The 23,247-nt window shown below is 59.1% G+C and overlaps 9 protein-coding genes across 9 annotated transcripts; 3 read left to right on the top strand and 6 right to left on the bottom strand.

Moving 5' to 3' along the window:
• Positions 1 to 226: 226 nt before the first annotated feature.
• On the top strand, positions 227 to 1,312 carry B0T26DRAFT_729189 (uncharacterized protein). Its single transcript, XM_060442947.1, has one exon. The coding sequence runs from the start codon at positions 482 to 484 to the stop codon at positions 1,220 to 1,222; it is 741 nt and encodes a 246-aa protein (XP_060292215.1). The 5' UTR covers positions 227 to 481; the 3' UTR covers positions 1,223 to 1,312.
• A 282-nt stretch (positions 1,313 to 1,594) lies between these two features.
• On the bottom strand, positions 1,595 to 4,427 carry B0T26DRAFT_876116 (uncharacterized protein; the record flags this gene model as incomplete). Its single annotated transcript, XM_060448080.1, has 6 exons — positions 3,912 to 4,427; positions 3,731 to 3,861; positions 3,294 to 3,662; positions 2,802 to 3,220; positions 2,268 to 2,738; positions 1,595 to 2,192 (listed from the first exon to the last, which is right to left on the bottom strand). The coding sequence occupies exons 1-6, from the start codon at positions 4,147 to 4,149 to the stop codon at positions 1,595 to 1,597; spliced, it is 2,226 nt and encodes a 741-aa protein (XP_060292214.1). The 5' UTR covers positions 4,150 to 4,427.
• Positions 4,428 to 5,608: 1,181 nt separating this feature from the next.
• On the top strand, positions 5,609 to 6,581 carry B0T26DRAFT_756507 (uncharacterized protein; the record flags this gene model as incomplete). Its single annotated transcript, XM_060446107.1, has 2 exons — positions 5,609 to 5,882; positions 5,950 to 6,581. The coding sequence occupies 2 exons, from the start codon at positions 5,609 to 5,611 to the stop codon at positions 6,579 to 6,581; spliced, it is 906 nt and encodes a 301-aa protein (XP_060292213.1).
• A 72-nt stretch (positions 6,582 to 6,653) lies between these two features.
• On the bottom strand, positions 6,654 to 8,845 carry B0T26DRAFT_806722 (uncharacterized protein). Its single transcript, XM_060447197.1, has 2 exons — positions 7,130 to 8,845; positions 6,654 to 7,066 (listed from the first exon to the last, which is right to left on the bottom strand). The coding sequence occupies exons 1-2, from the start codon at positions 8,487 to 8,489 to the stop codon at positions 6,864 to 6,866; spliced, it is 1,563 nt and encodes a 520-aa protein (XP_060292212.1). The 5' UTR covers positions 8,490 to 8,845; the 3' UTR covers positions 6,654 to 6,863.
• On the bottom strand, positions 8,825 to 10,380 carry B0T26DRAFT_729181 (uncharacterized protein). The gene is made up of 2 exons (XM_060442946.1): positions 9,269 to 10,380; positions 8,825 to 8,965 (listed from the first exon to the last, which is right to left on the bottom strand). The coding sequence occupies exon 1, from the start codon at positions 10,102 to 10,104 to the stop codon at positions 9,292 to 9,294; it is 813 nt and encodes a 270-aa protein (XP_060292211.1). The 5' UTR covers positions 10,105 to 10,380; the 3' UTR covers positions 8,825 to 8,965; positions 9,269 to 9,291.
• Positions 10,381 to 12,050: 1,670 nt separating this feature from the next.
• B0T26DRAFT_815237 (uncharacterized protein) lies at positions 12,051 to 13,179 on the top strand (the record flags this gene model as incomplete). Its single annotated transcript, XM_060447364.1, has 5 exons — positions 12,051 to 12,263; positions 12,297 to 12,334; positions 12,441 to 12,584; positions 12,621 to 12,885; positions 12,925 to 13,179. The coding sequence occupies exons 1-5, from the start codon at positions 12,210 to 12,212 to the stop codon at positions 13,177 to 13,179; spliced, it is 756 nt and encodes a 251-aa protein (XP_060292210.1). The 5' UTR covers positions 12,051 to 12,209.
• Positions 13,180 to 14,851: 1,672 nt separating this feature from the next.
• B0T26DRAFT_744112 (uncharacterized protein) lies at positions 14,852 to 16,551 on the bottom strand (the record flags this gene model as incomplete). The annotated part of the gene is made up of 3 exons (XM_060444364.1): positions 14,852 to 15,371; positions 15,453 to 16,390; positions 16,456 to 16,551. The coding sequence occupies 3 exons, from the start codon at positions 16,549 to 16,551 to the stop codon at positions 14,852 to 14,854; spliced, it is 1,554 nt and encodes a 517-aa protein (XP_060292209.1).
• Positions 16,552 to 17,049: 498 nt separating this feature from the next.
• On the bottom strand, positions 17,050 to 18,947 carry B0T26DRAFT_484610 (uncharacterized protein). Its single transcript, XM_060435294.1, has 2 exons — positions 18,836 to 18,947; positions 17,050 to 18,486 (listed from the first exon to the last, which is right to left on the bottom strand). Exon 2 carries the CDS (start codon positions 18,455 to 18,457, stop codon positions 17,336 to 17,338), a length of 1,122 nt encoding a protein of 373 aa, XP_060292208.1. The 5' UTR covers positions 18,458 to 18,486; positions 18,836 to 18,947; the 3' UTR covers positions 17,050 to 17,335.
• A 2,657-nt stretch (positions 18,948 to 21,604) lies between these two features.
• On the bottom strand, positions 21,605 to 22,222 carry B0T26DRAFT_654830 (Alpha/Beta hydrolase protein; the record flags this gene model as incomplete). The annotated part of the gene is made up of 1 exon (XM_060438580.1): positions 21,605 to 22,222. A coding segment is annotated over one exon (618 nt), but the record flags the coding sequence as incomplete, so codon positions are not given.
• Positions 22,223 to 23,247: the final 1,025 nt, after the last annotated feature.

Genomic DNA, 23,247 nt, shown 5'->3' with positions numbered 1-23,247 from the left:
AGCGTGCAAGTTTGTTGGTAAAATGATTCTCGTGAGAGGCTCCGAAAAAACTAAATGCTCACCAAATCAAGGTACCGGAAATTCCATGAACTGGCCAAATTACGTTGTGATAAGCCCGGCCGAATTCAATCCGTAGGCCGCTGAAGAGGGGGCGTCGAGCCGACGCCTGGATTGGACAAAGAGCGCCAAGGGCCACGCGTTCAGCACCAGCGCCAAACAGTGGGGTGACGAATCCTTCCCTCCCGTCGGTTTCGATCCGAGCTCCAACGTCACCTCATAAGGCCGCTGATAGTCATGGCACCACGTCATGGCCCTTCAGCTGCACTCGGCATTTCACTTAAACTTACGCCACACCTCCATATATGCCAGTGTCACGGCAACTATTTTGATCCCCCAAAATACGCACTGCAGTGAATAACAAGTTCCGCCGCCTTACTATCCAGAACTCCCGAGCATTGTGGCAGATTCAGAACATCAGACGATGGGGAAACTTAGCAAACCCCGTGACGACCCCTTGGCAACCATGACGCCCAACTACCGCAACGGACAGCAGCTCACAACCGCGGTAGCCGACGACCACGAGTACAACGACGACGGCATGTCAGCCGCGGACACACAGGCCCTCCCGCCGCCGCCGTCGTACGAGGCGTCCGTGTCGCTGTCCACCTCGCAGCAGCAACAGCGACAACAGCAAAACACCCTGCCGCCCATATCACGTCACAGTGTCTCCTCATTCTCCTCGGCCTCGTCCAGCCAGAGCGAAAACGAAAACACACCACTCCAAAACCTCCGCTCCTCCACCTCGGCCCAGCCATCAACCACATCCCACTCCTGGACACCAGCAGGACCAGCTGCTGCGCAAGGAGCAGGCTACAAAGCGCCACCGCCGATGAACGCGACTGGCACGCCGATAGCAGCCGAGGAAGCCGAGGCCGTCGCGGTGGCAGCAGCAGCAGCAGCGAAAGCACGCACCTTCTACATGGCGCCGGCGACGCGGGCGGCGCTCGAGGCGGCGCCGGGGTGCTGCATGAGCACGCGCGGCGGGTGCTGCTTCAGCGACATGGGCGGATGCTGTTTTAGTTCGAACTCGGGGTGCTGTTTCAGCAGCAATGCCGGGTGTTTCTTCAGTGACAATATGGGCTGTTTCTGCAGTGACCATGCGGGCTGCTTTTGGAGCGATCACGGGGGGTGCTGTTTCTCCAAGGGCCAAGTGGCGGAGTAGGGTGGGTAATTCGGGTTGGTTTGGGCAGGGGAGAGTGTTGTGGTGGTTGGTGTTGTGGTGGTTGGTGTTGTGGTGGTTGGTGTTGTGGTGGTTGGTGTTGTGGTGGTTGGTGTTGTGGTGGTTGGTGTTGTGGTGGTTGGTGTTGTGATGGTTGGTGTTGTGATGGTTGGTGTTGTGGTGGTTGGTGTTGTGATGGTTGGTGTTGTGGTGGGTGTTGCGTTGGGCGTGGAGGAGGACGACTACCCGAGATGAAGAGGCGGTTTGAAACATTGGATTTGTATTCTGCAACTATGGAGCGAATTGAGGAAAAGTACTGAAGCAACCTTTTACGAGAAGCCAGTCTACGGCGCCCGAGGCACATCCTACCCCTAACTACTCGACCTCTCCGTGCGCCCCGTCATAGCACACACCATGCGTGTAGAGCTCGTCCTCGGGCGCGGCGCCATTGGGCCGGCCCGCAGTGACACTATACGCAGGCTTGTAGTCAGAAAAGACCGACGGCCTGGTCACGTCGGCCACAAAGTGCTTAGCCCTGCCAACGACGAGCGACACCCTGAGCGACGCGACATTGACGAGGGCGCCCGTGGACGACACGACGCGCCAGTGCAGGTTGGCGCGCAGGAACGGCACCACGTCAGCCGGATCCATGCTGTGGAGCACGGGCACGTAGTCGTCTCCGGCGGCCGCGCCATCGTCACTGGGGTCTGCGTGGTGCACGATGCCGGCCTTCCAGCGCGTGATGAGCGCGTTGGTCAGCACCACGCGCCCCGCCGACAGCGCCGACGCGGCCTGCTGCTGCCGACAGTTGCCGCACCCCTCGCTGCTGCTCCCGAGCTCCTCGGCTTCGGTGCTGAAGTTGTACACCTCGCCGATCAGCGACGTCTCGGCCTCCTGGTAGCTGTAGGGCACTGTCGTAGGTACCCGCCCGACGAAGATGCTTATCGTGAAGGGCGCGCCGCCGAGGTCGAACCTGGAGGTCGTGGGTTAGCTGTCGGGAATTTTTTCTTAGAGAGCCAGGTGTGTGGGATGGGAGTGGGTTACGCACTTCTCGTAGATGACGTTCACGGCGTAGTCGTTCACGACGAGCTGGTCGTCGATGTTGAGCTCCTTCGCGTCGATCTTGGCGAAGATGTTGGGCAGGGGTAGGGGGGCGGTTCCGCTGGGAGACACCTCAGCCTTGATGGCGGCAGCGCGCGCGGAATTGTACGTCTCGTTGAGCTCCTTGTTGAGGGCCGCGAGGTGCACCGCCCGGGCGTAGTTGCCATCGGCGTCGACGTACTTCCACTTCTCGAGCAGCGGATAAGTGTAGCCAAGCGCCGCGACGTCTTTGCAGTCGGTCGACGTCCAGTACTCTCCCTGTTCGTTCTTGCGGAACGGACGCAGTTCGTCGTCGGGCGTGTCCTTGTGGCCTTTTTTGATATAAAAGCTGCCGGGGTCTTCGTCCCGTGGGCTGGTCCCGTCGAACCATGTGTCCGTGTGCAGCGTCTGCCAGATTGCAATCATCCGGTCGCAATTGCTTTGGGGATTTGGTTAGGGCTGCTACCACGTCGTCATTAAAAGAGGAGGACGGCGCTCTTACCAGTGGTGGAACCAGAAGATGGGATCAAAGGCCGCGACGGGAACGTACGACATGTGGCCCAGGAATGCGCGGCTGTTTTTGGCGTCCTCCTCGACGTTGCCACCTATCCATCCGTGGATGTTGTCGTGCAGAGCCTCTGAAGACGACCACTGCTTTCTGGGGTTCTCCTTCTCGGTCCCTGCATTTTCTGCTCGCTTTGTCGCGAACTCGCCAAACGTGTTGACTTGGAGGATGCGGTAGAAGGCGTCGCGCAGGACTGCTCCTGTCTTGCCGATCTCCTCGTCCGACTTTCCCTTACCGGTTCCTTGCTGGAGCTTGCCTGCCTCGAGGCTTTGCCCGACCTTGACGTTGTTCTGCTCGCCCCGAGCCCACGTCAATGGTCCACTCGAATGTCTGCTCGTAGCCGTACACTCGTCATACTGCGTGTCGTGTCAGAGAATTATGCTTCCAGGCCAAGCGCGATGCGTCAATCGAGGGGCTGATTGGGCTCACCGGAAATACCCAGCGCTTCTTTTCGCCCGTCTTTTTATCATTCCCGTCGAGATACCTGGGGGTCACGGCCAAGTCGCCCAGTTTCTTGGCGTCGCCCATCTTCCAGCCGTATGGCATGTTGAACTGGTAGAGAGCATTGGGGAATCCGAGGCTCGGGACGCGTCTCGGGCGCCGGATGGTCACCTCGACCTCCTGGAAGACAGACGGGACGCTGTAGGTGCGCGTCCACTTGCCCTCGACGAATGCCATGCGCTTCAAGGCCCAGTCCCAATACGGCAGTCTCCACGACTGGAGGTCTTCGAGGAGCTCGGGCCTCTCGTCCTTGTCAAAGTGCTTCACCTCGGCCTCCATCAGCTCGAAGAGGATTTGCTGCCATTGGTTAGGAATTAGCACACAGCCGTTTCGGGCTGGTTTCTTGGTGCGAGGAGAGCACCTACCTCGAACAGCATCAAGTAAGGGCGATGCCAGGTGGCAAAGAGGATGCTGTCGTGAGCGCAGTATCCTCTGCCAGGCTCCAGCGGATCGTGGTTGGGCTCATCCCACGAGACTAGCGGCTTCCCGTGGATACCTGGCTCTGTCAGTTTTGAGGCGGGAGAAAAGTGTGTGGACAACACCAACCTGCGACCTGGAAGTACGAGAGCTTGTCAAAGGGGTCTGCATCCATGAATTTCTTCATGGCAGGGAAAAAAAGGGCGCGTTGGTTGACATGCTCTGCCTTTGTCGATTGGTACCAGTCATCAAGCTCCAGGCGCAGAGGCACTTCCCGGAGAGGGTCATCCTTGCGATCGTCAAGGCCGACCTGGATGCCTGTAATGGGATGATAGTCGTGCTGGGATTGGGGAGCCATTGGGGGCATGACGCGATTTGTGGTGGTCTTCTCGATCGTTTAGGTTTGGGTAAGTGCTGGTTGGTGCTTAGGGAGTGCTGGCTAGTGCTTGGGGGGTGCTGGCTGGTGCTTGGGGGACGCACAAGTTGAAATCGAGACGACTAAATAGGTCTACCTATTTATCGTGAAAAGAGACGATTAGGTCATTCGGGCAACGATATCCGACCTAGGCCTTCTCTCTCGATAGACGCTAGCTGAATTTGCATCGTGCACATCCAACACATGCGCTATCGCTTCTCTATTGCCCAGTTTGGACATGTGGCGGTCTAGTCCCGAGCTGATGGGTGATAGAACGCAGCGCTCCGCTTCTAGACCCTTTTCGACTGCAATGTTCCCCGCTGCCTTGCATATATTCGCATGCAGCCATGTTGGGTGTGGGGCTAGCGCTGACCGGGCGACTAAACGTGGCGAGCTAGACATGGTACAAGGCATTTTGTCACAATTTGAACCGGCTTGGAATTTCCGTAGTGGTTGTTGTGTTTTTTGCGCAGGAGTGCTGGATTTCTGCTGTGACGACCGGAAAAGGCGTGCAGAATTATCGAGACTCTGCTTGCAAAAGTGTGTGGAATGGGCGGGCGACAAAACGGTGTAGGAAAGGATGCACGGCGGCATGGGAAGATTTGGCCGTACTCTGAGGCTGGGCCATCTGAACCCTCGGTGGGGACTAGGGTCTATAGGTAAGTTTGGGCGGCTCTACTTTCGCCTTCGGGCAATATGGTCAATGTAAGTTTGGTAACACTCTAAAAAAGTCAACTATGACGAGATGCTAACCACCGCTGCAGTTGAAACGATACAGAGAAGATTAGCATGGCCCCTGCACTAAGGATGACACGCTACTCAAAGAGACGCTAAACATTTTTTTTTACATTTTTTGTAGGCCTGTATCGTGTAAAATGACCAACAACTGGGAGATCGGTTTTCGGGTCGCTCTAAGAGGTTATCTGTTCGAGCCTTCTTTGCTCCCCAAGTTTTTTGCATCATTTTGGTGATGCGACAAGCATTTCCACATCTAGAACCAGGTACTGGCGGGCGCTTTGTCTCATGGCGGAATTCTTGACGAGGGGTTGGGCTGTGTCGGGGCCCGAGAACTAGCGCCTCCCCACATCAACAAAGAATGTTACACCAACCTAAGTAATAACGAAACCACCGATCGTGCGTGGCAAGTGGCCCTCTCAAAGCAGTGGCGGGTGGCGCCTATTCAAGTCATCTTCCGGCTAGCGGCGATGTCATGGCTGGCTTTCCTTGTCGTGTCTAACTTTCGAGAGTCGGCTTCCCCTCAGTTTGAGTGAAGCTTGAACCCGAGGCTAAGATATCCATCAATGGCACAGTCTATCTCTTGAGATCGCAGGTATTAGTTTGTAATTGTTGCAACCATACCGCCGTATGAGCTCGAAGTTGTCCATAGACAATTGCAACCTCAATCCCAACCATGTTCAAAAAACTGGTCAAACCTCCAGCCAAGACCGAGCCCGACTTTCGCACCGTCGCTCTGCCTGAAGACAGCGAGACTCTTCTCTCCCCCTACTCGGACCACGAGAATGGCCTCCCGAAACCCGCCTCACCGCCCAAGCGGCGAAGAAACCTTCTCCCGCTCGCAGTGATTCTGCCGGCCGTCTTGTGCTTCCTGTTCGGCGTGTGGCTCGGCAACAGCAGCTACCTGCTCGACGCCGACAAGTTCTGCACGCGGCAGGTCCGCCTCTACTGTCCGTCTCCCCCTTTTCTCCCCACCCACCCATGCAACCCCAACACTACGCTAACAAACATGCCCAGGGTCTCCCGTGCTCGACGCCATCTCGCCCAACTACAGCCCTGTCAAGTTCAACGGCTCCTTCCTGAACGAGAACATCTACCGGCAGCCGGCGTCCCCGGCCGTCGACGCGGCGTGGGAGGCGCTGGGCATCAACTACCGGTCAATGGGAATCCCAGCCGGCTCGGCAGCCAGCGCGGGGCTGTCGACGTCGCAGCACGTGCAGATCTCGGGCGAGCACATGGCGAGCGGCGGGTTCGTGGCGGACCTCGAGGGTTTGCACCACCTGCACTGCCTGGACCTGCTGCGCCAGGGCTTGGGGTGGAACATTGAGTACTATAAGGCGCGGGGGACGGGGCCGTGGCGCGACGGCGACGACTTTGCGCGTAAGCACGTTACGCACTGCCTCGACATCCTGCGGCAGCAACTCATGTGCGCGCCCGACCTGAGCGTGCTGGGATCCGTGTGGGTCATCAAGGACGAGCCGGGCGCCAAGGCGAAGCCGTTTGTCGACTTCAACACGCGGCACAAGTGTGTCGATTTCGAGGCCGTCAGGGCGTGGGCTGAGGCCGCACAGCTGAACGGGGGCGACATGAAGGCCGACGGGTTTTTTGTGCAGCCCGGGGAGGGCGAGGCGCATGTCGGCTTGCCGTAGGAGTTGTGTTGGGCGGGTCAATTTTCCTTTTGTTTTCGTTGGAGAAAGCACAAATCCAGTTTACACCGATTTAGAAAACATGATGCATTACTCGACGAGTAGAACGGACCAAGCTCGCAGATTGGAAGCCAATTTTTTAGATATTCCACAAACAGATGCATGATGAAGGAAACAGTCAATATCCATCGAAGCAAGACGCCCGTCGTTCGTTCACTCTTCGTGTGTGGTTCGGCCGGTTCACGTCAAATACAGCCATGACTCGTGTTCGCTTTTTTACTCGCCTCACCTTGGATACTCATAGACCCTGGTGGTACCCTGCCATTTGGAGCTGTCAAACGATGTCGACGAGTCACGGAAGTCGTGCCGTCCGGGCGGCGGCGGCGGGCGAGGCTGGTAGTGGCCGTGACCGAAGCCCGTCAGGGGCAAGGACTCTTCCGACTGCAGCCGGGTGCTAGCAGCCTCGTCGCCCGTCTTCCGCGCCCGGACTGTAAAGTTGTCAGTCAGCACTGCCCAGATAATTCCACGGGCACAAACGAGACGGAACTCACAGGCACTCATGGAAAACATCAGCGGCAGCGACAACAAGCTCGAAATGGCAAACACCTGGCCCAGGTTCCAGCCGCCAAACAAGCTGTACTGTTGCCCGCTCAGGGACAGCAGCTGCTCGCGGTATCGCGTATAGCAGTACAGGAAGCCCCACGACATGAGGCCGAGCACGACGACGTCGACGATGCCGAGGACGCTGGCCGTGTTGCGGGCGCGGCCGTCGCGCGCGGCATACCAGCGCGGGATCAGGCGGCTGCCGAGGCGCAGCAGGCAGTAGATGAGCAGCACGGCGCCGGCGACGATCAGCAGCGTGACGGTCTGGCGGTACTCGAATTCGCACACGTCGTCCCAGAAGGACTCGAAGTGGAAGGGCTGGTAGTACTCGCGCGACATGTTGACGCGCACGTAGAAAACCGTGACGGCCACGAGACCCAGCGAGGCGATGGAGATGATGATGGCGGCTGGGATTGTCGGCTTGGAGCTGGGCGCCGTCAAGGGTAGGGGAGTGCTGCGGTTCCCGCAGAGCGGACAGGCGATGGGTGTCGCCTTGTTCTGCCGTCGCAAGCAGGCGCCCATGCGGTACAACCAGACGGAGAAGGTGGTGGTGAAGACGGTCACCCACAGCTCGAGCAGCAGGTCTTTGTACGAGAAGATCTTCGGGCGAGAGGCAACCTGAAACTGCACGATGATGGCCGCCGGCAGGATCAACGAAAACGTCGAAGCTGCGACGGAGAGGCCGTCGTACCGGTCGTTGACGGCCGTGAAGATGATGGTGAAGAGGCGGCGCGTGCCCGACAGCTGTTTTCGCGGGTTCGCCTGGCCCTGGTCGTCGAGCACCAGCGCACCGATAACGATGACGAGAGCGCAGAAGGTGGCAATGGCGCATTGGACGTAGTAGAAGATGAACATGCCCGGGCCGTTGATGCTCGCCAGCGGTAGCGGGTTGAAGCTGAGACGGCACGCTGTGTTGCGACACGCGCGCGCCGGCTTGTCCACCGCCAGCGAGAAGTATGTCTGTCCCGTCTCATTTGCGTTGGCCACGTCTGCCAGGTGGTTGAGTCTGTCGGACGCGTTCAGTCGCAGCAGGCGTTCCCACTGGAGAATGTCGCCATATGTCGGTACATCGCGCATCTCAGGGGCCAGGGCCGATCGGAAGTAGATCTCGGTCGTGTTTGTCTTCAGCGTGTCGGGAACCCAGAACGAGACATCGCGGTTGCTTCCTGGGCGGTCGTTCAAGTTAAAGATGGTTGAGATGTCGAACCACGTTGTGAGAAAGTCAGCTGCGACGCTGCAGTCTGCGGGGAAGCTGAGCGCGTCCAGCGGCGGCGGCGACCAGACAGCGGCTGGACCAAGGGAGCCCATGGCGTGTTTACTTCAGCACGCGCCGCCTTGGTTTATCTGCTGTGTTGGACAAAACGGGATATCGCACAAACTGGCGACTAGATGAAGTGTGGTCCAAATGAAGTGTGGTCCAGATGAAGTGTGGTCGTGGTCGTGGTCGTGGTTGTTTGGCGCCGGGGACCAGGCTCTGGATTCTTGCCTGATGAAACGCCTTTAGACGCCCAGGCACCACCTGCATCTCGAGAGCATAGTGGCCGACTCTCTGCAGCCACTCGTCGCACAGCCTCACTCTGCACTGCTGCAGCCTCATTTAAATCCCGCACGCAACAGTACATGAAGCCTAGGCATGCAGGTCTGCAGGTCTTGGCCCGGAATGCCGAGCTGTGGCGCGGCCGCCCAAGGCAGCCGATAAGGCTCTCACAGACGCCAGTTCAAAAGCGCATGGAAATGGTGGCTCGACACGCATGTTACCCTAAAGTTCCCAATGGATGTTACAACTGGCCGAGGGAGGTAATAACTGTTAGAAACCCTGTTCTAGAATCTTAGAGGCCTTTCTCTACGACCTCTCGGTGATGTTGGAAAGGAAACAGGTATTCTTTGGCTTAACTATAAGACTCGGCTATTTTGTAGCAAACCGACGGTGAGATGCTCAAAATCATGGGTTCAAAAACTTCATGCGAAACCCAGCCAGGAGCCGTTGAAGACCCTGGTGGATATGAAGCGAGACAGGCTTCAAGCGTAAGCGTTGAGAGACAGCAGCCGAAAACGGGTGATTGAGATAGAGAAAGAGTCCAACCAACCATTCAGAACTGTCGTCGCGCGTTCAAGACATATCCAAAGCCGTGATAGCATCATCAAACGCACATGCCATGTCCCCATACAGTGTGTCGGGCGTCTCTGTATCCATCCTAGTGGAGATCCCGCCGTCGCTAGGGCGGAAGAGGATGCGACGCAGTTCATCGGCGAGGGTCTTGACCGCCTCAAATCCCCCAGACGGCATCTCGGCCGTGACGAGCGCAAACTCGCGGTCGCTCAAGTCGGCTTCCTTGATACGCGCCAGCTCGCCGAAGCCTGCCCCGGGCCGGATCCACTCCCGTAGACGACTATCCTGCGGCGGAATATCCGAGCCACGACAGATGACGGCCCAAAGAAGGACATAGAACAAAGACTCTAGGTCATGGCGGTATGTGTGAGGCTTGCCTTCGAGAAGGCCAATGGCCATGAACGGCTGGGTGCCGACCTGACGGTTTGGGTCGACGGCTTCGGATTCAAGGTCCAGGGCGACATTGAGATTGATCAGCATCCCCTTGGGCGTGTTCTCGCCATCTCCATCCGGAATGATGATGTTGTCCATGGAGATGTCCCGGTGCAGGATCTTGCCGTCAAAGTACAGCGAGTGGTGCGCCTTGACGACATCGCGCAGGGCTAAGAGGAGCTCCATCGCCGTTCCGAATTGCTGCAGAGGGCGGCCGTATGGAGAGACGACCACGCAGTCCAAGACCCAGTCATTTAGCGGGGCATGGCCTTCATCATTAATATCCATCCCGACGCTGTGGGTGTTGAAGCCTCCCCCGTCCGCAGCCAGGGTTTGAAAGGCCAACGACCTCGGGGGTCCGATGCGCAAACCCTCGTGCATGCTGGCGGTGCGTTCCAACTCCCGCACCCCCAAAAGATGGCTTACTCCCCATACGCACCGATCCGTGGCAATTTTGAGGAGCGTTTCCTCAGGGCGTGCGGTAGCCAGCCGCCAGGCGAATTTGACCACGACGTCGCTGGCATCACGGGCCCTGCGTGACCCACGTGCTCGGTAGCAAGTTGGCCGTCCCCGAGCCAGGATCCCTTCGGGCGATGCGATGGCAGGTTCTTTCAGATAGAGTTTCGCTTTTTCTGCCCGCCGTGATGCGCCGTACTCTCGGATGCGAACGTATCTGGCGGCCAGGAGACGGTCCTGCTGGACGAAGATGTTGAGGCCCAGCGCCGAGTCGCTCATCAGCGTGTAGCCAGCTAGGGCAGTCACAAAGCGCTGGCGCTGGCCATGGTTTTCGAGGTCCAGAGGCTCGTCGCAGTAAAGACCGAAGCGGTCAAGGACCCAAAGCTCGGCAAGGAAGGGACGAAGAGTAATGTGGAAACCGTGCAGGAAGCGACGGTCTGGCTGGGCCCTGAAGACTTCCCGTGCGTACCCGAAAAGTCGCAAGAGACTGGTTTGGTACACCTCTTCTTCGGCGTTGGAAACCTCGCCAATCACTTGGGCATCTTCAGCCCACGTGCGAGACTGGTAGTCGTCCACGTCGTCAGACTCAGAGTCTTTAGTTGTTTCCGATGCAAGTAGAATAGCGGGCAGGTCAGTTGCGTAAGAGGTGCCGAAAGCAGATTGAATGACCGAGGGCAAGTCCGACTGGATGCTGCTGACCCAGTCTAGGAAAGAGCGCCTAGACCGCGGAGTTGGGAACTCGACGCTCTCGCCTTCGCCGCTGCCATTTGCACTGAGCGTCTGGACAATGCGGTCCGCTTCTGGCGACCAGGGCTTGGCTGCAAAGAACTTGTCGTAGATGCCCCCAACGTTGCTATAGAGATTGCCGTTCAGGTCGTCAAGGAGAGGTTGTGTTTCATCCATGATGAGAGCTTCCTCTATTCCCGAGCGTCGGGATAGAATCCAGAGAAACGCGTGGGCACACGGAGAATATTCTACTCAGAATCAGACTCGGATCGCACTGTTAATATAACTTTCAGAGCTTCGAGATAGGGGTAGGCCATGTTGCGTTGTCTAAATCGGAGTTTGAACATTGGCCCCCAACCGAGGCTTTCAGAAGGCGGGTTACCTAGAGCTGTTGCCTGGTAACGCCATAGAATTCTGCGCATGCGCCGTACGTTCGATAGCGCCAAACCCCACCTCAGGCTCACACTCTCTTGTACCACTCTATTCTGATCTCCAAGCGACGAGATAAGACTACTTGGTTTTACACATTTCCCGGTTTACTCGCATGATCCCTCTCTTTACCCCTTTTCGTCAAAAAGCCCTGTCAGGCCCGGACGGTATCCCCCGAAGGAGGTCGCCTACTGACACATGGAGCAGAGGATGGGCGAATTCCGGGTCGTCTACGACTTTCTTGCAGAGGGTGCCTTTTCCAGAAACCGGTGCACCTTTGAGAGTTCAGCCCCTCTGGGAATAGTGAAGTTGCGATTCGCCATATCTGTACACTGCACGGTCAAGAGAGGGAGCGCTCACCGAGGACTGCGATGATGCAATCGGCCGGCTGCGAGACGGGCGCGACAGCCATTTTGGTTTACGGGTACGTATCAGACTGGGACTGCGAGGGCGGTCAGGCCTCTGTTGGGTTTAGAAGGCCAAGAAACGCCCTGTCGTACGGGGCAGGTATCTTCGTCCAATCTTTTGCTTCGTGGCTTAAGGCCGGCCTCATGCAGGCTTTACCCCGCCGAAGCCCAGGCTTTGTTGTGAATTCTTGAGGGAAGGAGCCACCGAGGGCGGGCCTAGAACTTCAAGCTGCATTTTGTGTCGAGTGCCCCGCTTCGCTGATCTCTTCCTCGCAACGTTCCGTCCTCCGCTTCTTTGTCGGTTGTGCAGAAACTCAGAACGTCAACAGCTTCAGAGTCTCTCCTCCCGGAAAGTGCTATTCGTGTTGCACAATAATTGGCAACTTTATTGGGACTCTAGCGAAAACTATAGCGAACGGAATTGTTGCCTCTCTTTTAGGGCTGCAGAGCCGGAACGTTAACATAGTGATGCTCTGGGCGGTGCTGCTGGCGCTTGCAATTGCGGCTCTCACCGTTCCAGCCGTTCAGGCCGTTTGCCGGCGCTAAGCGCCAAAGTCCACCATCCCCATCTCGGTCAACTACTTCTCCCGAATGTGTAACAAGGAATGCGTGTAACAAGGAATGCGTGTAACAAGGAATGCGTGTAACAAGGAATGCGTGTAACAAGGAATGCGTGTAATAAGGAATGCGTGTAACAAGGAATGCGTGTAACAAGGAATACGGCTTCTACTTCCACACCGCCAAGACATCCTATGTACTGTCGCAGGACAAGGCCTCCATCCTCCTCGAGGCCGGCATGAAGAAGCTCAACATTGCCGGCGGCGAGCCCTTTCTGTACCTAAAGTTCCTCGGCGTTATATTCTAGTTCCACAAAGAGAGCCTGCACCTCGAGTCCGTCTCCATCGTCACCAAGGGCAGCAAAGTCACGGGGCGCTTCCTCAAAGAGTATGGCAAGTACATTGACGTCCTAGCCGTGTCGTGCGACTCGATGGACGAGCAGACCAACATCAAGATTGGCCGCGGCGACGGCAACAACGTGGCGCAGCTCTTCCGCATCCGCGGCTGGTGCCGCAAGTTCGGCTTCAAGTTCAAGCTCGACACAGTTGTCTGCCGCCTCAACTTCAACGAGGACATGTTCGACATGGTCTCGGACCTGGCGCCCTTCCGCTTGAGGGTCTTCTAGGTCCTCATGGTGCACGGTGAGAACGACGCGGAGGAGACGCTGCGCGACGCGCGCCGCTGGGAGATCACCGACGACGAGTTCGCCGTCTTCTGCAAGCGCCACAGCGCCATCTTTGCCTTTATTTCTGAGAGCAACCGCGTCATGGCGTCGTCTTACCTGGTCGTCGGCGAGTGCATGCGCTTCATGGACAAGGGTAGCGGCAAGATGCGCGAGTCCGAGTCCATTCTTGACGGAGTTGAGAAGGCCTTGTCGTAGGTACACTGGGACGTCGACGCCTTTTACGAGCGCGGCGGCGTCTACGACTAGACGCAGTCCAAGGAGATGACCACCGAGAAGCCTAGAGTGCGGTATTTGGCCGAGGGTGGTACTCTAGACTAGTAATGGGCTGGTCGATTCGGTTTCCTTAGTCAATATAGATTGGTTACTGCTAGGCACCTGTATAAGGATGATGGATTTTGCTACCCAAGGCTCGGGAGCGAGCGAGTTTTGGGGAGTAGAGGCGATTTATCTATACCTCAGAATATTCCACCATATAAACCAAGGTATGAATCGGCATTTACTCGCCTTATTACATGTGAATCTGAGGTGGCACGTTCTTGGACAATATAGAAGCCCCATTAAGCGAAACCTCAAGGGTTATAAATCTAACTAGACTTAGCAAATTTCATTATTTGCTACGAGTCCTCGATTTTCAACGTGAACAGTTAGCAGTAAGTATTCCTCTCTCGTAGTGGCTGAGGACTAGAACGTATATTGCAAGGAGAAGACTCTATCATTCACTGTAGTAACTATTACTAATGCTTTGTTTATACTCGGGCCAGAAGGCCGAGTTATTCACCACGACACGGTGTGAGTCTTCTCAGTGTGCGTATCCGTATGGCAATAGTCGTGCCGAAGCATGACGGTTGTCGACTTGTAGTCAGATCCGTAGAATCTTCTGCTTTAGATTTGTACTCAGTACTTCCGCCACGTATTGCTTTGTTGTTTGTTTGTATGCTTGTTTGCTTGTAAGCTTGTTTGCTTTACAGGCAATATTTTGTTTCGTGACCAAGTTAAATTGTGTAGGGAGGTAGGTATTTTCTTCGCGAAAATGACTATTGGAGGGTGCACAAAGAAGAAATAGGTTGCCTTTATCAGAGCTCTGAAACATTCTAAACAAGTCTCACATCTCTTTCTGTTGCCAATTGGAAGCCCTTTTCTGCCTCGCGCCTAAACGTGATTCCCGCGCCTAGTCTTTCAAAACCATCTAGCACATCCCCGCTTCTTTGCAAATACAAGGCGTGTGATATGTTGCTTGTGCGATCTGCTCACCCCGGCTCTGGCAAGTTTCCGGGGTAAGAGTCTGGCGGAGTCGAGACTAGGGAAGCGAATATCAGAGGACGCGGGGCGAGAGCAGAGCAGTCTTGAAATTCAGGATGCTCCAGCGAGGCCAGGGCAACGGCCATGCCTCGTAATCCTGAGAGGGCGATGTGCCATTTTCTACTACTCGTGTTGGATTCTCCGGGGGCATTAGTGTCTCCACGGCCACTTATTACCACAGCCTGAAGGCGTCCACGCAGATGCAGGGCATCCTCTTAGAAGTCCCGTACTGTGCAATTCTAACTCTATACTGGCCAGCGGTGGTGAGTCTCGCAGACAGAGCCCGTCGTTTATGATGATCGTGGAATTTCGTGCCAAGGTGAAGGAAATTGGATGCGCCCGACAAAGTCATCAAAGCGCAACTTGAAAAGTACTGGGTCCAGGCTTTGGGGTGCGGGATAGCACAGACTGTGCGCAATCGGTATCTGCGCAGTAGCTAAAAAGCCCCGAACTCGTCGCAAGCTGTGCCAGCAGAAACAGCAGGTAGCTGCTGCCTAAATTCTGCCTAGATAAAGCTGTATACCATGAAACCCCTTTTCCCACCAACGTCAGACAACATCAAAAGAGCTCAGCCCACACGTGAAATCTTGAACCCGCCCGGGACGCGGGTCTGAAACACCCCGTTGGGGTCGTACTCTGCGGCAACGCGGCGCAAAAAGGCCACATTGTCTGCGCCGTAGCTGCCGAGCGGGTCCTGGCTCGGGTCGGCGTAGTTGAGGTAGACGAGGTCGACTAGCCCGCCGACGGACTGGGCGAAGCTGGCGACCTGGGCCGACATGGCGTTGAGCGCGGCCTGCGCGACAGCCAGCGCGGCCTCGCCGCCGGTCAACACGCCTACGCCGCCTGTCCACATGACGGCACCGTCCGTCATGTTCTCGAGCCCTAGCATGTTGGCGACGCCGCCACCGTTCAGCTGCTGCGGCCCAAGCCGGCCCCAGTATGCTGGTATTGGCTGTAGGAACATGAGGGTCGTGAAGCTGTCGGCACCGATGGACCGTGTGAGGGACGCGACGAGCTGCTCGTGCAGCTGGACGCAGTAGCGGAGGATAGCGGGGTCGTTTTTGAAGGTGCGCGTCGAGCCCGCGTTTCTAGAGTCGTTGGTCGCCGTTGTTAGCTGCTGCTCTGACCCAGCCAAGGCCTAATCATGCGAGGAGAGAAAGAACACGCACAAGGTCCCACCGGGCAACTTCGAGCCTGCCGCGGCATCAGCCATCGTCTCCCGGGCCGTGACGTTCACGAGCGCCGGGAGCCCCTCGAGCCCATCAGAGGCGTCCCCACTGTCCGCGTTGCCTAGAGTATTGACATGGATAACACCAATAACGGTGTCGCCAGCCGGGCTGATGCTCACATCATGCGAGTAGAACGTCACGAGCGCGTCGTCGCCATACGAGGCATTGCGGCCGGCGTAGTCGACCACGGCATCGACCACAGCGCTCGAGTAGTTGGCCGCCAGGTAGCGCAGCTCGTACAGCAGCGGCGTCGACGGGATGGCCTGCAGGTCGTAGCGCGTGACGATGCCGAAATTGCCGGCGCCGCCCTTGAGCGCGCGCCACAGGTCCGCGTGCGCCGTCGCGTTGGCATGGACCACGCTCCCGTCGGCCAGCACCACCTCGTAATTAACAACCGAGTCGCAACCGAAGCCGTGCCGCCCCGAAAAGTAGGAGATGCCGCCACCGAGCAGAAACCCGCCGACGCCGACGCCGCCGTCACGCCCGCCGGCCACCATCACGTTGCCCTGCGCCTGCAGCGCCGCGTACGCGTGCTCCCAGCGCGCGCCGGGCTGCAGGCGCGCCCTGTTGGTGGCGGCGTCGTAGCGCGTCGCGTTGAGGTGGCTGAGGTCGATGGTCACACCGTTGGCGACGCTGTTGCTGCCGGGCCAGCCGTGCCCGCCACTGCGCACGGCGATGTGCCACGAGCCCGCGCCGTGGCCTGCTGCCACGAGCGTTGTGAGAGCCAACGACACCTCGGCCGTGCTCCGCGGCAGTACCAGGCACCACGGCCGTAGCTGGGCGTTGAGCGACCACCACGTCGCCATCTGGGGTTCGTACCCGCTGTCAGCGGGCGTCAGAAGAATGCCGCCAAGCCCGGCTGCGGCGAGGGCATCACACTAGAGAAGGGGTGGGCTGTCAGTTGGAAGACAAGGTGGATGGGATGGTGTGTTGGTGTACAGACAGGGCGTGTCCCCGGCAGCGAGGTTGAGCTCGATGCCGTGACCGGCTTTGGGGGGAGGAAGGCAGGTGCCAGACGAAGAAGCCGACGCAACAACATTGTTGGCGATATTCTAGGTTGGTCGGTGAGATTGTGGAATAGGGGGAGGCGGTGGTGCTCCGGAAGTGATGGCAATGAGTACGTATTCTGGTGCCGTTGCGCATCTGCTTTATACCCGAGCCATTGGCCTTGAGCTCTGTTGAATAGTTGCCATCTGACGCACTCCCGTGGCTGTGGAATTCGAACGGTAATTTGCTGACGGGTTTCCTCATCCAGGAGGGACGCGAGGCAGCCGCGAGTCCAGAAATACCTCTTTTCCTCGGCACAACGCCCGTATGATAAACATGCTTAACCACATGCGGTCTTGTCAGGCTCCCAATAACAGCAGGAAACCAATATCCACGGTTTAATACCTAGTAATTGGCCAACAAGTCTCTGACCGTGACCCAGCGGCCACCCTGCCGTAGCAACCAAAACCGAAGTCCCAAACGGGTCTTGAAGCCGATTCTCAGATCCAGGAGCCCGGATCCTCCTGACAATGGCAACATAAGATGGTTATGTAATACGAAATACGGAACTCGGGGCGAGGAGGATCGCTGGGACGACTGCGCCTGATTGGTGGCCTGGCCGCGCGTCAGCTTGCAGGATTGCTTTAGTCTAGTTGTGTTGCCGAGTACGAAGTGGTTCATGCTGCAGCCGCCTCGCCAAGCGTTGCATTGCATTGTGTTATTGTCGGAAATTTCGGGATGCGAGGCTTGTAACATGTGGTTCGCCGGTTATGGAGAGGCTCTTCAGGGGCTCGCACACAGCGACAGAAACAAAAAAGCCACCCCACCAACTCGCCTCAAGGACTCAGACCGCAATAAACCACCAGCCCAAACTTGGCAAACCGCGCAATGTCATGCACGAAGAATCCCTCGGCGGCCGCCAGCGTGACGGTATCGCCGTGCTTGAGGCTGGCCAGCCACTCGCGCGTCTGCTCATCGTCAAGGCCACTCGCGTGCGCAGGCCTGGGTCTCGTGTCTGTGGTGTTTTCTTCCGGCGGAAGTCGGCTGGGCGCAGGCCACGTGCGCCACCAAATGTCGACGTTGCGCTGCCGGTCGACCAGCACCCCGAGGTTGCTGATCCGCGGCACTGGCGGTGGTGTTGGGGTTGGACTGCCCTTGCCATCTTCGCCGGGGGCAGAAGGAGAAGAAGCAGACGCCACCTCGACGCGCAGAAACGCCTGGCTGTCGTGGTACCATGGGCTTTCCTCGCCGTCGCCGTCGCCGTTGACGATATCGTCCAGCGCCGTCTCAGCTTGCCTGTCCAGCTCAACACTTCTCAACGACGCAGCTCTGCTGCTATCCCCACGCGCTGTACCCCAAGTGTTATAGCTGGCGACACTCGGTGCGGTAGTTGTCTCAGGCCCATCACCGACAGAAACACCCGAATCCACGCGCCGCGGTCCGAGCCCAGAACGGACAGATGACGGCCTCCACGCCGCCGAGGTTTTGCTCAGCACCACGTTCGACTTTGACCGGCGGTAGTGGTAGTCGGCATCCTCACTGCGCTTGTCCACTGCGTCATCACTACCAACTCTTCCATTGCTGCTGGCATGGTAGTTGCGCGGCCGCAGCCTCTCGGACGCGATAAATACGTCGATCCTGCGCACTACGGCGCGGCTGTCTAGCGCAAGCGTGAGCGACACGCGCGGCGTGTCCCGGTCGTCCTGTTGCTGCTGCCGCGGCCGCCACGAGCGAATGTCGACGGCCGCTCTCGCCTGCACGCAGTAGTATCTAGCGGCGTCGAGAATGCGCTGCGCTAGCTTGGCTAATGTGTCGTCGCCTGCACCGGGTGCTACTGCAGTAGCTGCGAGCCCGAGACGGCTGCGCAGGATGAGCGTCGCCCCCACGACGTCACCGAAAGTGCGCGGGAAGCTGGTTCTGCTGCTGCCGCTGCCGCTGCCGCTGCCGGGGACAACCATCCAGTCCGTCTCGGACGACGACAGCGATGGCGACGGCGGAGCAGAGCGCGGCGTGCCGGCTTTGGTCTCGGCCAGCAGCGCCTGCAGCTGGAGCGTGCCGGCGCGGTCACGCTCGGGCCGCCCAGCGAGACGCGCCTGCATTGCCCTGCAGAGCAGTCTGGCTGCCGGCCAGTCGCCCTCGGCGATAGCCATGTCGACGGGCAGCTGCCCCGCGCCGTCACGCAGAAACGGGTCGGCGCCGCCGGCGAGCAGGGCCTCGATGCACTGTTGTTTCTCGCCGGCCGACTGTGTGACCGCGTCACCTGCGTCGCCATGCTGTTGATGCGACAGCGTGGCCGAGCAAATATGCAGCGCTGTGCGGCCCTGGTGGTCGGCGACGTTGACGTCTGCTTTGCGGACGACTAGCTTACGCAGCATATAGACTTTGATGCGCTGCACGAGGGTATGGAGAGAAGCCAAGTCGAGCGACGGCTCATCCCCCCCGGTACCCTGGAAGAAGACGTGCCAGTTGCGCGCCCACGTCTGGATGGACGCCTCAGTGGTCGGCGTGAAGGCCTCCTGAAGCGACACCAGCACTACGCGCCGCTCGCCCCCGGACCCCCCGCCAGACGAGTGGCTCAGCCGGTCCCACATCAGCGCGGCCGACTGGGCGACGTCGATGTTGGCGGCATGGTGTAGCGCCGTGAGGCCGAGAGCGTCTTGTATGTCGAGGTGCGCCGCCGCCGCCGCCGCCACCGCTGTTTCCGTGCCGCAGAGTCCCAAGAACCCGTCGACCACGGCAGGGTCCCACCCCGGCGACGAGCACACGGCGTGCAGCACCGTGCGGCCCTCGTAGTCCTGTCTCGCCAGCCAGGGCGTGTCGAGCCGCAGGATGGCCGGCAACACGCCGACGCAGTTGCGCGAGGCGTAGCGCGCCGCGCAGTAGCCGGCCGTAGTAGCGCGCGCCGGGTCGGCCCCAGCGGCGAGCAGCAGCGCAGTCGCGTCAGCGGCGTCGCCGTGCACGGCATGTAGAAACGGCGTATAGCCAAAGACGATGCCGTCGTCGAGGTCTGGCACCGCCGGCCCCCGGCTGATCATGCTGGTCTGCGACAGCAGCTGGCGCACGACGTCGGCAAAGTCGAAAAAGGCCGCGACCGTCACAGGCGAGCAGTGGTTGCCGTTAAACGAGTCCTCCGACTTCCAGCGGTCCCAGCGCACAAACAAGCCGCTCGCCGTCGGGCCCAGCCGGCGGAACCCCGCGTAACGCTGCCGGAGCCCCGCGAAGCGCGTGGCCTCTGGGTGGAACGCGCTCCGGCCGTTGCTGGTGCTGCGCGGCGTTGCCAGCTCGCCGAGGAGCTGGTACAGCTGTAGCCATTTCACCATGTTCTTGTCGTCGCTGAAGAAGAAGTCCAGCGCGCGCGTGAGGTCGGGGTCTGGGGTGCCTGGCGAAGACGAAGAAGAGAAGTCGTCGGAGAAGTGCGTCCACAGGTTCAGCGCGGCATAGCGCAGGAACTTGTACGTGTGCAGGTGCTGGTCGAGCCGGGCCGCGTACACGTCGGGCGAGCTGTCGGCCGTGACAAAGTCGATGTCGCCGTACGCGAGGTACGTGAGGCAGGTAGCGGCAAGTTGCGGCGCCCTCTTGGCGAGCACCAGGGGGAACCGCGCCGCATCGTACGGCAGGTCGCCCCCGTCGTGCTGCCCAGACAGCGTCTGGAGGTACTGTAGCGCCGAGATGTGGGTGAACCGCACGGTGCCGGTGCGCGGGTCGACCTCGAGCAGCGGCCCGCAAAAGTCGGCGATGAGCTGGCGGATGTTCATGGCGCGGCTCCGCTGGTTGAGGCGCGCGGTGCCGGCGCCTGGTTTGACGGCGAGCGCGACCTCGAGCTCGGCGACTGACAGCGGCCGCGGCGCCGAGAACGCCCACTGAAGCACTCTGGCGACGCTCCGGGCCTGGGGCGCGGGCAGGGCAGACATCTTGGCGAGGATGCGGGCGTAGACGGTGTCGAGGCCGTCGGGCAGCTCGTCGACGGCGGCTTCGAGGTCGTCGAGCGTGACTTGCTGCTGGATGTGCTGCAGCATCAGCTTGGCCCACAGGAACATGCCGTTTGCCCCGTCCGAGAGCCTCCTGTGCACCCACGCCGTCGTCGCGCGGTCCCACCCGAGGCCGCGCAGGCCGTCGGCGAGGAAGGACGAGATGTCGGCCTCGTTGGTTGCGCTGTCGACGAAGATGCGGATGAAGCTGCCCGTCTCGGCTGGCAGGGTGTATTTGGTTCGCGGATCTGGGCGGCTTGACGTGAATATCTTGGCGTGCTTGGACAAGTCGCGGAAGTGGCTACTCAGCCCCTGGAGACCGACCTTCTGCAGCTCGGGGTTCTCGTCCATGCCGTCAAGGAAGATAAAGGGCGAGTCGAGGCGCTCGACCAGCCAGACCAAGGCCTTGAAGTAGTTGGCAACAGGCGTCGTGGCGCCGAGGGTGGCCGTGCACACGTCGAAAATGCCGCTCATCAGCTCTGGGCGGGGCCGCTGGTCGAGGAGCTGCCAGATCCACGTCCGGACAATGTCCTTCCACGACTGCTTCTCCTGGTCGACCCGGCAGAAGAAGAAGGCCACCGGGTGAGAAGCGCGCAGGTCCTCGACGAGCTTGCTCACAACCGTCGACTTGCCGTAGCCGGCGGGGCCGTCCATGTGGCACACGCGCCAGCGCGGCTGGGTGAGCCAAGTTTGGAAGAGCGTGTCGTCGTAGATCCAGCGGCACGACGATTCCATGCGCTCTGATCTGATGCGGTCGAACGTGTCGACGGTGGGGGTGGGGTTGAGCCACTCGTTCAGGGCCCGGCGCTGGTTCACTGCCGAGCATCATCCCACGTCAGTTCCGGTCGTTGCACAATGCACAAGGCGGCAGTACTCACCATCTATCGCGAGCGTGGCTGGTTCTTGCAGGGTGCTCGGAGGCTCGGCGCCGCGGATAAAGCCGACAATGACATCTTCAACGAGGCGGTACCGCTGGGAGGCGGCGTCGTCGAACCGACACATGGCTCGGTGGTCAGCTTGGACCGGCACAAGAGTCTCGTTGGGCAAGTCGAGGCGGGCCGACGCCTTTTCGACAATCTGGAGAGTTTGCATGTCAGTGACCTGGTTTGTTTGTCTTGGCGGTCCAATCTCAGGGGTTTAGGGGTTTGGAGATGCAGGGGTTGAGGGGCCCGGCTGAAGTCGTACCCTGCGGTTCAGAAAGGGAAACTTTTCGAGCTCGTAGAAGCTGAGAATGGGCAGCTGGGGGTTCTCAGCGGCGAATTTGCGCGACAGGTTGTCTAGAAAGGCCGAGTCGCTGCAGAGAAGCTTCAGCAGGTCTTTGTTGGTGCTGGTGCCGAGGCTGGCGGTGCTGAGCAGGGTGCCTGCGAGAGAGGCCCAGAAGGCGACGCCGGAGCCGGCATGCGGAGTGCCCATGAAGACGACGCCTTTGAGCCACGTGGCCATGTGAGCGTCGCCGTGGGCAATGTTGAGAGCCTGCTTCACGACGAGGCCGCCGAGGCTGTGACAGATGAAGAAGAGCGGGCGGCCGTGGTCGGCGGCTGGGCTGCGCGCCGCCTTGACGCGCTGTAGCAGGTCGCGCGCAAAGTCGTCGACCTCGGCGGACGACTTGCTGAAGGCGACGACGGCGTCGTAGCCGTAGGTGAAAACTCGAGCATTGCCGAGTGTGGCGGGGAGGAAGTCGCGCAGCCACAGCTTGCCCTTGTCGCCGGTCCACGTCCGGTGCGCATCGCCTCCGAGGCCATGTACAGCCACAATGCTGCGTTCTTGTCAGAAAAAGTGCAGGGGAAAAAAAGTTCTCAAATAACCAGAGTTGAGACTGACGGAAATGGGTTGCTTACTCGACGCCCGGGGACACGTTGGCTGGCGGACGTGACAGCTCCCAAAGGCCATTTTTCTCCACACCCGCGGCTGCGCCCGCCTTTGGCCGCTTGGTCATGATCTGCGAGAAGAAAGCCATGGTTGTGGCCTGGGGGATGCTGCTGTTGCTGCTGCCGTTGCTGCTGCTGCTGGTGCTGCTGCTGCTGCCGCTGCTGCCGCTGCTGCTGCTGCTGCCGCTGCTGCCGCTGCTGCTGCCGCTGCTGCTGCTGCTGCTGGCCAAGTTCCCGATGCTGGCGGGCCTGCAACTGATATCGCGCCAGCGGCGTTGTGTGCAAGATAAAGTAACCAACATGCACGGTTTGCAAATTGCAGTTGCAGGTTGCACGGCGCCGCGTAATTCTCGGCTTCGCTCGCATCTCCAGTTCTGGCTGCTGGTCGATGCGGGGGCAGGGGCGGGGCCGCGGGGTTTAGCACCACCACCTCAGCGCAGGTACTCCCTAGCTCGCTGCGCATCGCACTGACTCAGCTGCCGCCTGGCTGCAGGATGGAAGGCTCGAACGGCAGGCTCAGCTTACACTCCTCCGCTCTCTCTCCATTGGGCATCTATCTGCTCAGCTGAATGCAGGGTGCTGTGCCGTCCCAAGAAACCGGCCGAAGTTTTGAGGAAGCGCAAAGCGCGCCGTACTTGAATTTCAAGCCCGGACTCATTTTCGGCTTCAGAAAATTGCGTTTACACAGCCGCCATTTTGATAAACTCAAACCAACTTCCACTTCCCGTACCGACCAGTATAAAATTGCTGGCGTCGCTTCGTTCGTCAGTCGCGTGACCCTTCGCTACGCTACGGGACGCTTCCTTCCTCTCTCTCGCTCCTGGCAATTTAGAGCGCGACAGTTGACTTATTTAGATAACGTAGAGAGCAAGCGAAGCGACGATACCCTGTCCGGAGGCCAACAACTCCGAT

The sequence above is a fragment of the Lasiosphaeria miniovina genome (genome assembly GCF_030549165.1).
Source record: "Lasiosphaeria miniovina strain SMH2392-1A chromosome Unknown B0T26scaffold_7, whole genome shotgun sequence".
Classification (NCBI taxonomy): domain Eukaryota; kingdom Fungi; phylum Ascomycota; class Sordariomycetes; order Sordariales; family Lasiosphaeriaceae; genus Lasiosphaeria; species Lasiosphaeria miniovina.
This window is presented reverse-complemented; position numbering and strand designations above follow the sequence as displayed.

What these genes read in the sequence shown, in the direction of transcription:
- B0T26DRAFT_729189 (XM_060442947.1), top strand. Translation starts at nt 482, where the DNA reads ATGGGGAAACTTAGCAAACCCCGTGACGACCCCTTGGCAACCATGACG.
- B0T26DRAFT_806722 (XM_060447197.1), bottom strand. Translation starts at nt 8,489, where the DNA reads ATGGGCTCCCTTGGTCCAGCCGCTGTCTGGTCGCCGCCGCCGCTGGAC. An exon ending in GATGTTTTCCATGAGTGCCT is followed by an intron (nt 7,067 to 7,129) that starts GTGAGTTCCGTC and finishes ACAACTTTACAG; the next exon opens with TCCGGGCGCGGAAGACGGGC.
- B0T26DRAFT_729181 (XM_060442946.1), bottom strand. Translation starts at nt 10,104, where the DNA reads ATGCACGAGGGTTTGCGCATCGGACCCCCGAGGTCGTTGGCCTTTCAA.
- B0T26DRAFT_484610 (XM_060435294.1), bottom strand. Translation starts at nt 18,457, where the DNA reads ATGGTTGTCCCCGGCAGCGGCAGCGGCAGCGGCAGCAGCAGAACCAGC.